Source organism: Eriocheir sinensis, chromosome 38 (assembly GCF_024679095.1).
Source record: "Eriocheir sinensis breed Jianghai 21 chromosome 38, ASM2467909v1, whole genome shotgun sequence".
In the NCBI taxonomy this organism is placed as follows: Eukaryota; Metazoa; Arthropoda; class Malacostraca; order Decapoda; family Varunidae; genus Eriocheir; species Eriocheir sinensis.
The window spans coordinates 750,336-762,798 of record NC_066546.1 but is presented as its reverse complement, the minus strand read 5'-3'; the positions used below and the strand labels follow the sequence as shown (position 1 = coordinate 762,798).

The window sequence follows — 12,463 nt, the reverse complement described above, 5'->3', positions numbered from 1 at the left end:
GTACAAATACACCCATTCATTCCCCGTATTCGCTGGGGTCAAGGGACACAGACCCCCGTGAATAGAGAAATTCCATGGAAAAGTCTCTAGACTCAACAAACATTGAAAGCAAACTTACACCAACTGTGCCTAATAAAGCATTTCTGTTTTCTGAAAGCAGCACAAAATATTAGAAGCATCATCATTCATCAGCTGTACTGACTATAAACTGCACTGTAATCTACATAATCTTCTCAGAAACACTGGAGCATTAAAATCTCACTCAACTGTTGTCCTCACCAAAAAGCCTCCACCATTTTCTTTTCAGCTTTGGGTGCACTAGTACATAATTCCATGCTAATTATCGCCTAATAAATGCTTCTTTCTATAAAAATCACATTATAAAAATATGAAACAGGTAATAAAAACTGGATCATGACTACAAGCAGCTGTCCTGCTATAGTCAGCTGTCTTAAGTCAGGGGTGTGCATCATCGTGCCCTGGCAACCTGCCGCCCCACCGCGCGTCCAAGTGTGTGGATGATATATGACAACCTACACACAGGAAACTGTCGTCAGCATCAATAATATGCAGCCCACAATAACAAATACCATCAATTACAGTCGATTTTGAATTAAAAATTATTAGTGCTGTCGCAAACAGCTGTTTTGTTAATATAAATCCTGCTAATTTTCTCAGTGGCTGTTTAATAATTATAATCAGTAATCTTATAAATTACAATACAGCTGTTTGTGGCAGTACTAGTAATTTTCAACTCAGAATTGACTAATTGACAGTATTTATTACTGTTGGCTGCATATTACTGATTTTGACAACTGTTTCCTAGGCATAAGCTATCATGAATTATCCATGAAATTGGACATGCTGTGGGACAGCATGTTGCCAGAGCATGATAATGCACACCTCAGACTAGAGCTAACAGAATATAATAACTATGTAAATGAACAGGACATGTTGACAGTAGGGCTGGGCAGGTACCAGTACCAGTGCCGGTACTAGAAAGTTGGAAAGTTTCGTTTAGTCGGCGCAACATCCGTCGTCATATGCCGGAAAGAGACAGAAGGGGAAGGAATAATAGGAGAAGGGAACAGATCCCAGGAGATGGGACACAACCCCCAATTAATACCCGGTACCCTTTCACTGCTGGGTGGACAGGGGCGTAGGGTATCGGAAAAGCCGCCCAAATTTTTCCAATCCGCCAGGGAATCGAACCCGGGCTCTCTCGGTTGTGAGCTGAGTGTGCTAACCACTGCACCACGAAGCCCCCGTGCCGGTACTAACAGTACTGGCTACACGACATGGTAACAGTATCAGACTGCTCAGGACTGTTAGCGGTGGGTGTTACCAGTATAGTAATTAGTAGGCTAAGCCAATCCACCTTCAGACTTCTTGACAAGACCCACTGTTGTTCTGAACTGCACTACTATGGCACAATAAATTTTCCGAGATCTCAACGTCCTCGCCACACACATGAACAGACTGTACTGTTTCACCCAGCAAGCCTTCAAACACCTGTACCTTGGTCTTGGCCCAGGAGATCCAAGGAGTCCCAAGGTCACCAAAATCTCCAGTGACTGCAAGGATTACTGCATCATCAGCAAACACAAGGTCAGTGAGCCTGGTATTGTTGACAGTTGCTCCATGATGACTCTGGTCCACAACTCTGCCTTGTACCCAGTCCATACAAGTGTTGAAAAGCAATGGGGAAAGGACTCAGCCCTGCCTCACTCCCTTGTTCATAGGAAAGAAGCAGGGCATGGCCCCACACACACATACTTCACACCACTCACTCTTACAATAAAGGCCAGCCAACATACAAACACAACTTGCAAGAATCCTGCAGATTGCAGGAAGTTTCAGAGTGCCTCGTGATGCACTGAATCAAACAGGAGTGGCACATTTCCTACACCTTGCATAATGCACATTTCCAACTTAGGCTAGTGACATGTGTCCTACAGAGATACAGAATATCTCCTATGCACATAAATCTATGTCACAATTCCTACAGGGTTACTCTCACATTTCCTACACCACATAAGGCAGCAGTTAGAGTCAAGTTGTATTTGATTTTGATATGATCTCATTTGCTAAAGTTTCAGAGATCTGAGCAGTCTGGCTTCACGGCAGGCAAGTCAACAACTGACCGGATCCTTTGGCACCAAGTGCCTTTACAGAATCATGGGTTATTGCTAGAATAACTTTATGTCGAACCAGCGACTACTCTGGAAAACTGAATTCAGGCCTGTTACTGTGAGCCGCAACTCTGGCTATATGAGCATGTGTGGTGTGCCTCCCTCACGCTGATCCTGGTGAAGGGGTGCTTTCTGTATGAAACAACCCTCAGTGGAGGAGACCAATTCTACATGGGGAGAAAAGTCAAGTTCACATTCAGACATGAAATGAGTCAAGTTTTGGATTGACCCTGAACTGTTCTCTCCATTCATGGGTGAAGGAAGGACAAGACAGGACAACACTAACTCTTCCCCCAACTAAGCAGAGGCAGCATTTTTCTGCCTTGTGCTCCACTGCGGTCACCCCAGCCAGGACAGTGGCTCTTCTGCCCTGCCGACATGCTGCCTCCTGTGTAGATTGCAAAGCTATTCTCGTGGCAGCAGCACATTATAACCCTGCAAAATATCTCACCTGTCCTGCTATCATTCATGACAGATTACGGTATTCATTTAAATAGTCCCTTTGAAATGAATGTGCTCAGAAAAACCATTTTTATCTTGCTTTACAATTTCATTTTATATGTGTATGTTGTTAAAGAGAAACATGAATGAATATGTTCATGAAATCAAGTTTTAACCTGTTTCACAGTTTGCTTTTATATACATAAGCTGTTTCAAAAAGAAATAAAACATTTCCTACATTAATATTCTCCAGTGTTTTGTACTCTTTCTTGCAAATGTTTCCTCAGCAAAAACTTTGCACTGGTTTGCACTTTACTTTGTATGTTCCATGTGATCGCAGAATTATAGAGGTGACAACATAACGGTAGGAGTTACACTAGATACCCTGATTTGTGTGGGAGACATGCTGGTACTGAGCTTTTGTGTAGGAAATATGAGGAGCTAGGTGCAAGAAATGTGGAAGTACTCCAACTTCTGAAGTGTGTACGAGATATGACGACACACCAATCAAACCTTCTTGAGATCAACACAGGCTCCAAACATCCCCAGTCAAAACTCACGCCAATACTCCAACAGTTCAAAAGTAATAAGATTCGGTTGTTTGTTGACTTACCGGCGTGAACCCAAACTGCTCAGGTCTCTGCAGTTTCAGCAGCTGGTTGTGAATCCTCACCAGCAATAGGTAGGGAAGAACCTTGCCTGGCATACTGTACAATGTAACACCACAGAATAATTGCTGCAGTCCTGGCAGTCCCCTTTCCCTTGCCAGCTAAGGATGACCAACCCCCTCTTCCAGTCAGGAGGAATGGCACCAGCCTGCCATACAGCATGCAAACCACGGATCATGGCCATGCTCTGTGGGTACCCTGAGTACTGCTGCTTAAAAATCACTGACCTTAGGTACTAGGGTGAGCCTCAGTAGAGAAGTACACAGTGTTTCAATAATACAATTTATTGTTTTGAAGAGAAAGCATCAAGACATTAAACTTCATTGTGAAGCAACACCACTCCCTCGCCCCCTGTCCCGCCCACACTGAGTCAGAGGCAACATGCTTTAACTGAACCTGCAACTCAGCTCACGCCACAATGAGTAGGAAAAGTTTATTTTTCTGGAAGATTTCCTTCTCAGAATAAAATATTCATTTATGTTTGAGGCCATGTTCCACAAGTCAAGTTAGGCCCTCCAAACAGAACTCAGCTGACATTTGCTGCCCATTTAGTGGAGAAACACATTTTCTCTTGCTCACTTTCCTTATCACACATTAACTAACATGAGGGGGAGGAGGAAATAGGGAGCACAGGAAGCCGTCCAGTTATGAAACTCGTAACAGTACACATACAGTGCTTCACTGGCAGAGGGGGACAAGATAAGAATATATAAGTAAATAAACACTAGGTATGATCCAACTGTTGATACATGTGGTGGCATCCAGCCGTCCAGTTTATCTGATAATGCAGCACAAGGCTGGTCTGCTGCAAACTAGAATAAGGCCTCTCCTGTACACTGCACCAACAAAGCTACAGAGGCAAAGTACAGTAAACCCTCACATTTAGGGATCTCAATATAACAAATTTTGTCTTTAATGAGCATTTTTACTTTTCTGGTGTGTGCAGGAGGGATTTAGGGAACAAGTCTGGTGATTGTGGGGCTGTGTTCAGTGGAGGAACGGCTGAGTGTGTGCACGCATGTTGGTCAGTGTAAGAAAGTGTCCAATGTGTAATTATTGTTCTAATTTTCCTGTATAGGGGTAGTATTTGTGATGACTGCATGAACATATGTATACAACCTTTCATATAGTATAAGGACCAAGTTCTGTTATAGATGGGAATGCTTGAAAACAGCCAACTTTCAGCTCCTATAACAAAGTTCGTTACATATCATGAGTTTTAATCCCTCAGATAAAGAAATTTTCAGATATAACGTTACCCCCTTCCCCCAAGTGGTTTATTAAAGTGAGAGTTTACTGTAACATGCAGGACTTAAGTAAATATCATCACCAGACAGAAGATAAACCTATGGAACACTGCTACATGATTACTGCAGAAAAGTTGAGGTAAGGCCAGGAGACGAAGCCTGCCTGGTGCCTGCCAAGATGAGCTCCTTTACAGCTATGTACATTTACCTCCCTTCACTAACCATTACTATTACCTAAGGGTAGATGCATCACTTGAGGTCGTCCCTGGAGCCTGGCGTCACTTCATACTCCTCGTACACAGGGAAGTCGCTCATGTGTTTGTGCTGAAATAAACGTACAATTAATATCTAGAGAGAGGTAATTAAGCATATATTGCTAAACGCATCAGCACAGAGCCATTTCTTTTTCTAATCTGCGCTGGGAAAGGCAGGCCACACATCCCAGGAAGAACAAGGTACAAACTGCAAGGGAAAAACGACCCTTGGTACACTAAACATAAGGCCGCTTTTCTTATGTATTTTATAAAGTCTTAGGAACTCAGTTCATCGGTTAGAAAAGTCTCATATAGAAGTCGCTGGGATTTTCATGCACTCTTCAGTGGTGCAAGTGATAGTCTTACCTGACCTGCATCTTGATGGGAAAACACCCATGGAAACCTGGCTAGTCTTCTCTGCGGCCTTGGGAAATAATCGTAATTGGAGCCTGAGATGCTTAAGAATATGGACCTTGGTGACTGTTAATACTGTCCCAACACCAGGCAGCAGCGATCAGGCAGACCAGACTCAGGAAACTGTGATGCTAGGAGATGTATGGGGGAGGGAGGGAAGGGGGGAGAGAGACAGTGCTGGATTTATGCCTGTGGAGGCCCCCAATCACTTTAACTGAGTCCTTGTAAAGGAGTGAGGTGATGAGCAAATTGAGCCTGACCAGCTGGGAGGGGCTCTGGGAAAATTTTGACTTTTTTTTTTTAGGAGCCTTTTGAAGCCATATACAAAGCTAAATAAGGAAAATTAGAGCTTTTAGCTGTAAATATAGTGTATATCTAGTCTAGAACATCTCGGAACATACTTGTACTCTGAATGTATAGTATTTTAGATTTTCATAATGTTCATAAATGTTGTGCTTTTTATCTAGTGTTTAGATATATCAAGCATCCCCCACATAACAAGAACTTCAAATTTGTAGAATCAGAATATAGTACTAGAGACAGTAACATAAATATGGTAAGTCCACAGTTCTGAAGAATCCAAACTATCTACTCTTTTTAACCCCTTCATTCCGGCAATGCCGATGTCAGCGTCCAACGGTGTCACCGTATGGAAGGGGTTAGTCCTCTTCTAAACCTCTTAATCCTCTTCCATTTCCTCTTAACCCTCTTCTAAACCCCGAAGAGGAAATGGCAGAGTTTTAATAAACTTCATTTTACTGAAAGAACATTCTACAGAACAATTTGTGACCATGAGAACCAAGTACATCCGCAGCATTATTTCAACATTTGGAAATTTATCTGCAACTTTCTTGTCTATCAAAAGCTTGTACAGGAAATGTGCCCTCCCTTTATAATCATCTTCGTCTTCGAGAAATTGATTAAAGAAGGCTGCAAACTGCACTAGTTCAGTTCTAAGTGTTTGGTCAAGATCATTCTTGTACAGCAACCAGTTTTGCTGCAGCTGTTTCCATTTCATCACAATTCAGTGATTCTAGCTTAGACAAGAAACCAAAAAGTGAGCAGGTTCCTTTGTAGGCCTTCAACCATTGATCCAGTGAGCTCAGAAAATGATCAATTGCTGGTAGAAAATTCTGCACGCAAAATGCTTCTGACTGAGAAGACCGCTTCTTCAGATCGTCCATGGTCCACTGGATTGAATCGTACATTACATTGGAGCTTCCATGTCTGTGAATAATTCTCAGTTCCTGACAATTCCTTTCCCTTCTCTTCGTAAACATGGAAGCAATCACGTTTTTCTTGTACAAAACATTCCAAAGACCTCAACATTGCTATTGCTGTGTTCAACTCAAGTTTGGGATCTTGCAATGAATGGCTTGTAGCCTTGTAGCATCAACTCTACCAAGAATATCATGCCAGAAAGCAGCACAAATGGCAGTCTCTAGCTTGCACATTCTGTCATGGAGACCTTTGGCTTCATACCGTGTTTTGTCTGTCTCATCTTTATCTTTGGCTATTTTAGCAAGTCCTTCACGAATTGGGACATATCCTTGGACAACTGCTTTCACTGCAGCTGCTCAACAGGACCATCTTGATGTAGAAATTCTCTTTGGCACTAACACTGGGCCCGATTTAACATTTTTCAGAACATCACTAAGAATGGCATAACGATGTGTAGAAGCTGTGAAGAACACATAGATTAAGGTAAAGGTAAAGTTGGGGGCATACGCTGTAGCAGTGCGTGGCCTTGGTGCTCATCTCCGTAACATTGACCCTTGAGCCTGTGGTGGGAGGGAGCCCATTACCCCAGGACACAGAGCAGTGTGACATCCGGGTTACCACAGTTTACCTTCCCCAGGTTTCCCCAGGTACCCATTTATCGACCAGCCCAAGAGGGAGTATGAACAGCTGAGTGAGCTGCACGGCGACTGCCTGGGCCAGGATTCAAACCCGGGCCCACGGAGTAGAAGCCAGGCACGCTGACCACTAGACCATGGAGGCGAAGAACACGTAGATTGCTCTCTCTCTCTCACTCTGCAGTGTGATAACTACTTAGATTTAAAATAAAAGTTCTGGTTTTGGGACGGTTATTTTATGATACTGTAGTTTTGGCTGGAACCAGAACTTAATTGGAAGTACACCTGAACTTGGTTCCAGCCGGTTACTCCTGGCTAGAATCTCAATTTTTATGAAGTTCTGGTTCCGGCCAAAACTATCATAAAATAACCGTTCAAAACCAGAACTTTTATTTTAAATCTAAGCAGTTATCACATTCCAGAGTGAGAGAGAGAGCAATCTATATGTTCTTTGCCTCCGTGGTCTTGTGGTCAGCGTGCCTGGCTTCTACTCTGCGGGCCCGGGTTCGAATCCCAGCCCGGGCAGTCGGCGTGCAGCTCACTCAGCTGTTCATACTCCCTCTCGGGCTGGTCGATAAATGGGTACCTATGCGCTTTCTCTAAGTCCGTGTTTGTGCACAACCTCAGCTACGCTTCTCCATAACCACATAACATGAACATGGGACCCAAGAGACACGCCAAAACACCTGCTGAAAGCACCCCAAAGCATTCGAGAAAGGTATTCACCTTGCAGAAGAATTCAGAGAAGTTACGTTTCGGTATGAGTTACGTTGCGGTAGGGAAAGCATACCACGGAATGAGAGCAGTGTTCGCTATATCCATCAGTGTAAAAGAAATTCTTGCCACAGTAACTGCCAGTGCTCCAAAAGTGCTGCAAGAGTGGAGATAAAGACCGTCCTTTTCTGTTTGTTCATAAATTAACCTATTATAAACACATAAATAGGCATTTTCTAACCTAAAGGGGGGCGACTAAAGGGGGTCCTCCTGCCCATATGGTACGTCCAATAACTTTAAAATCTTAGTATGTTATTTGTTTCTGTAAATATATGACATTCTGTGAATTTCATGAAATTCGGGTGAAGTATAGGGGAAACTCATACAAAGTGTAATTTTTTATTTTTTTTTTTTGTTTCACAGACTTTATTTTTCAGTTAATCGCTGTGAAAAAAACCCATAGAAACTTTGTTTACATATCTACATTTTGTATTTATAAAATTGTGATATGTTGTTTTGTCTTCGAGCAAAAAAATTTGCAATTGTTTTTCACTTACAATTTTCTCTACTCTGTGTCCTGTTTTCTTTTTACATTTTTGAAATTTCATAAATACCAAAAATTGCCCTTTAGTTGTAGTTTTAGTTGGTACCAAACAAAAGTTGGACAGACTTTTTCCTGATTTTGTGAAATTTTTTGAAGTGTAAAAAACTACTTTCAGAGATATTGCATTCTATCCATGTCTTGCCATTTGTATTTATCTGATTGGCATGAAATTTTCACATATGATTGTGTATACCTTGTTGACTTACTGGAGAATGCTAAGACATCTGGTCCCCCTTTATAAAAAAGTATTACTCACTCGCAGGTGAGGGTGTCAGAAGGCGCCACTTTCCTCATTGTAGAAGAGGTTACGGTCAAGGTATTCCTGCACGACCGTACTGGGCACTTCTGTCTCGCGACGAGTGTCTGTAGCTGGGAGAGCGACACGGTGATGAAAGTTTCGCTTGTATCAGAAGGAGGAGGGTTCAACTGAACACCTCTGTGCAGAATTTGTTGTTGGAGCTGCAGTGACGTTTCATGTGGCAATGATTCTGCAGCTGGTGGTGATGTAGGTGGTGGTGGAGTAGGTGGTGGTGGAGTAGGTGGTGGTGGAGAAGGGCGTGATGAGGTACTCGGTGTAGGGAGTGGCGAATCAGCTGGTGGTGGAGCAGGTGGTGGTGGTGATGAGCGGCAGGTGAGCGTGGCAGGATCACGACTCGCTTCATAAGTTCAGAAACTGCTCCCTTCCTGGTCTTGGCCGCTCCATCTTGTTCAATAAGCCTTCTTCATGTTGATGGCTCTCTTACTACTCAACTTGCGTTTGTACGTCATTTACCCCATTATTCTCACTAATATTAATAATTAATAATGAACACATGGATATTTTTTTCCAATATGATTCTTTTATGTAGCTTGTACTGCTCCTTACTCATACAATCGTAAGCCAGCTGTGACATCAAGATCAAGATCATACAAATGGCGCCCGATGGGAAAACGGGATAACAGCAGGGCATGGGCGATCCTCCACCGATTTAATTTTTGTATAGTAGTTATTTGATCGCCCTGTATTCTATGGTAACATAATATAAGACAGCTATGGACTATGAAGGATCATTAACAATAATAAAGGTAAGTTTGCAGTTGTTATTGGATAAGACGAAACACAGACCCTTAAAAACACTCCAAAGAAGAAAAAAAATCATTAAAAATTTGTACATTCAGCGTATAACACGCAGGGCTAAACTTTCAGGCATTTTTTGTGTGATAAAGATGCGCGTTATACATTCAGTGGAGAGAGAGAGAGAGAGAGAGAGAAGAATATCCATATCACCGAGATATCCAATCAGGCACTCAGTCTCAGCCTCACTCGTCTGAGAAAGAAATGAGGGACAGCATGAGCGCCTGGCTAGTATTGGTACTCGTACCGTACCGTATAGCTGGTACCATTAGTACCGGTACTAGTACCGTTACCTGCCCACCCCTATCATTGAGTAGCGTGTTCAACTGGTGCGCGGGAAGAACTGAGCTCAGCTGTGTGGCCGCGGCGCCGTGTGAGTCCAGTTGCGTGAGACATATGGTGGCCACTCCATAAAATATCGCGTATAAGTGGAAAAAACTTGTAAATTAAACATTTATTTGAATTTTGGACCCTGCGTTATTTAAAAAACATGTAAAACAAACTCGCGTAAATTGAGAGTTACCTGTATACATATATATATATATATATATATAGAGAGAGAGAGAGAGAGAGAGAGAGAGAGAGAGAGAGAGAGAGAGAGAGAGAGAGAGAGAGAGAGAGAGAGAGAGAGAGAGAGTTGTCTTGATTAATTTCTCTTGTGTTCCGATACACGCAGAGGTCGTGTGGGACCGGGAGTGTAGTAGAAAAGAGAAAATCTCGGCATTGCATATATATATATATATATATATATATATATATATATATATATATATATATATATATATATATATATATATATATATTGTTATGCCGGACGTGTTACTTGGGTTCCGTGTCGCCAGGAGACTCTGGGGAGATATGTAAACACTTTGCACAGCTTCTGTAGTTTAATATTCTTCCTTAGTAGTACACTTCACTCTGACTCTTCACTTACCACTAGCTTACTGTGACTCTCGCCCTCTTCTCCTAATATATCCAGAACAGTGCAGTCTAGAATGTTACAGTATATTTTAGATCACACAAGAACATGTAGCAAAAATATATGCGAGTTGGCACCACTTCCGCCTGGCGCCTGGCGCCCACATGGCGGACGGCTCGCCTTGCTCCCCGCCCCCTTGCTCGTTTCTCCGGGAGCCTTCTAGAGGCCTGTGGTCGCCGGGGGAAGCTTCCAGCACAACACTATCCCCCCCCTCTTAATTGTGATCGTCCCGATCACACACTTAACTATATACAAACGTAAGAGAATTAATCAAAAACATAATAATCGTCGTATCGCTGTGGACGCCTGCGTTGTCTCTGTCTTCTGCTCGGTGCCTCCTGCACGTCTGTCTCTTAGTGCGCCTCGTCGCCGTCCGCTTCTTGGGGTGTCCCTGAACATCTGCCGAAGCCGGAGGTTATCTCCTCGGCTGAAAGGTCCAGAAGGCTTATGTCGTCGTCGACCTCCTCTCTCGGTCCTGGACGTCCCTTGCGTTTTCGTCGGCTGCTGGGTGTCTGTAGTTGTTCCAGGTGTAGTTTCCGGACCGTGGTACCTCCATAGGCGGTTGACGTGGACAACTTTCGGCTTGGTCTTTTCCGTTCTCCGTATTCGGTAAGTCACGTCGGAGAGGCGTTCTAGCACAGTGTAAGGGCCTTCCCAGGGGCTCTGTAACTTCGGAGACTGTCCTTTCTTCCTCTGCGGGTTGTAAAGCCAGACTTGGTCTCCTTCCTTGAAGTCAACGTGGCTTGCCCTCATATTGTAACCGCGCTTCATGGCCTCCCCGGAGAACTTCAAGGCACCTCGGACTTGATGGTGCACCTCTTCCAGTCGTTCCTCTAGTTGACGGGCAAAACTGGAGGCGTCCCTTGGAAGGCTTTCCCCAGGAGGCCTTCCTGTCAGTAGGTCCACCGGCAATCGCAGCTCACGTCCAAACATCAGCTTTGCCGGTGAATACCCCGTAGTCTCGTGGGCGGCAGACCTGTAGGCCATGAGAAGCGCAGGCAGCTTCTGATCCCATGAAGACTGATCATTGTTGCACTTGTTGTAACCCGTAATCCGGGGTCACACAGGGGCGACGACACACTGTTTGTATTAGTGACACTTGACTTAAAATTCTAGTACTTTAGGAGTATTTAAAGGAGTTCGTAAATGGGGTGATGAAACGGTGTCGCCTTTCTTATATGTATTTTATTCTACCTTAATACTACTTAATATTACAGAGGGTAAAAATATTGTTTAAACCAGCGACTGGCTTACTAGACTCAATGAGTTTTCAGGTTTTCTTTCACTATTGGTTACTGACGTTAACACTGGTATAATATTGAGTAAAAACTCACACAATAAAGTATCATAGAAATATAATCCTCCCAAACCTCCCATGCCATAAGCTAGCAAAGAAATGGATAGAGGATATTGAAAGCCGGACACAGGCAAATTGGGACACTACCGGAAAGATTGAGTTAGCCAAACAATATGCCCTGGGAGCAGCGCGCGATCATCTCCTCGGTTGTATCACTAGATGTGGACAGGATTGGGAAAAAGTAAAGGAAGACTTCCTACGTGTGTTTCCCACAGTAAGGACCTTTTCGGTCCTCCAGAAAGAATTGGGAGAGGCAAAACGGCGGACAGGAGAAAACATCCGCACCTTCCTCATCCGCCTGGAGACATTGAGAGACGAGTTGATCGCTCTCAAGCCTGACAATGCCAGTTTGCTAAATGAGATAACCGCTTTACGGCTCAGAGAGGCTTTCCCTCCGGCCCTCTTACTCATCCTAACGGAGGAAGAAAAGGGGGACCCACAGAAGGTATTAAAGAAAGGGTATGAGTATATTAAAGCTTATCCAGAGTCGGCTATCCGATGCCGATATCGCCCAAGAAATAAAAGTGCTGAACGTCGGTTCCACCCAGGCCTCCGGACCCACACATGTCTCACAAGCCCGTCCTCCACGCCCTCCAGGCCAGTCACGTTACCCGATACCCCAA

General features: G+C 43.7%; 1 protein-coding gene and 1 pseudogene across 3 annotated transcripts in view; both read right to left on the bottom strand.

Annotated features, from left to right (window-relative positions):
* Positions 1 to 12,463, bottom strand: part of LOC127008514 (NADH dehydrogenase [ubiquinone] 1 alpha subcomplex assembly factor 2-like) — a 71,859-nt gene that overhangs the window by 16,364 nt on the left and 43,032 nt on the right. For 2 of the 3 annotated variants that reach the window (XR_007761112.1, XR_007761111.1), the window contains exon 4: positions 4,783 to 4,872. Coding sequence is in view for 1 of the 3 variants with exons in the window: in XM_050880628.1 (XP_050736585.1) it covers positions 4,798 to 4,872 (75 nt within the window). In the remaining 2 variants the exon portion in view is untranslated. Of the gene's footprint in view, positions 1 to 3,569; positions 4,873 to 12,463 lie in introns of those variants that run through there. The other variant, XM_050880628.1, reaches the window with a different exon arrangement.
* LOC127008513 (uncharacterized) lies at positions 4,879 to 7,488 on the bottom strand (annotated as a pseudogene).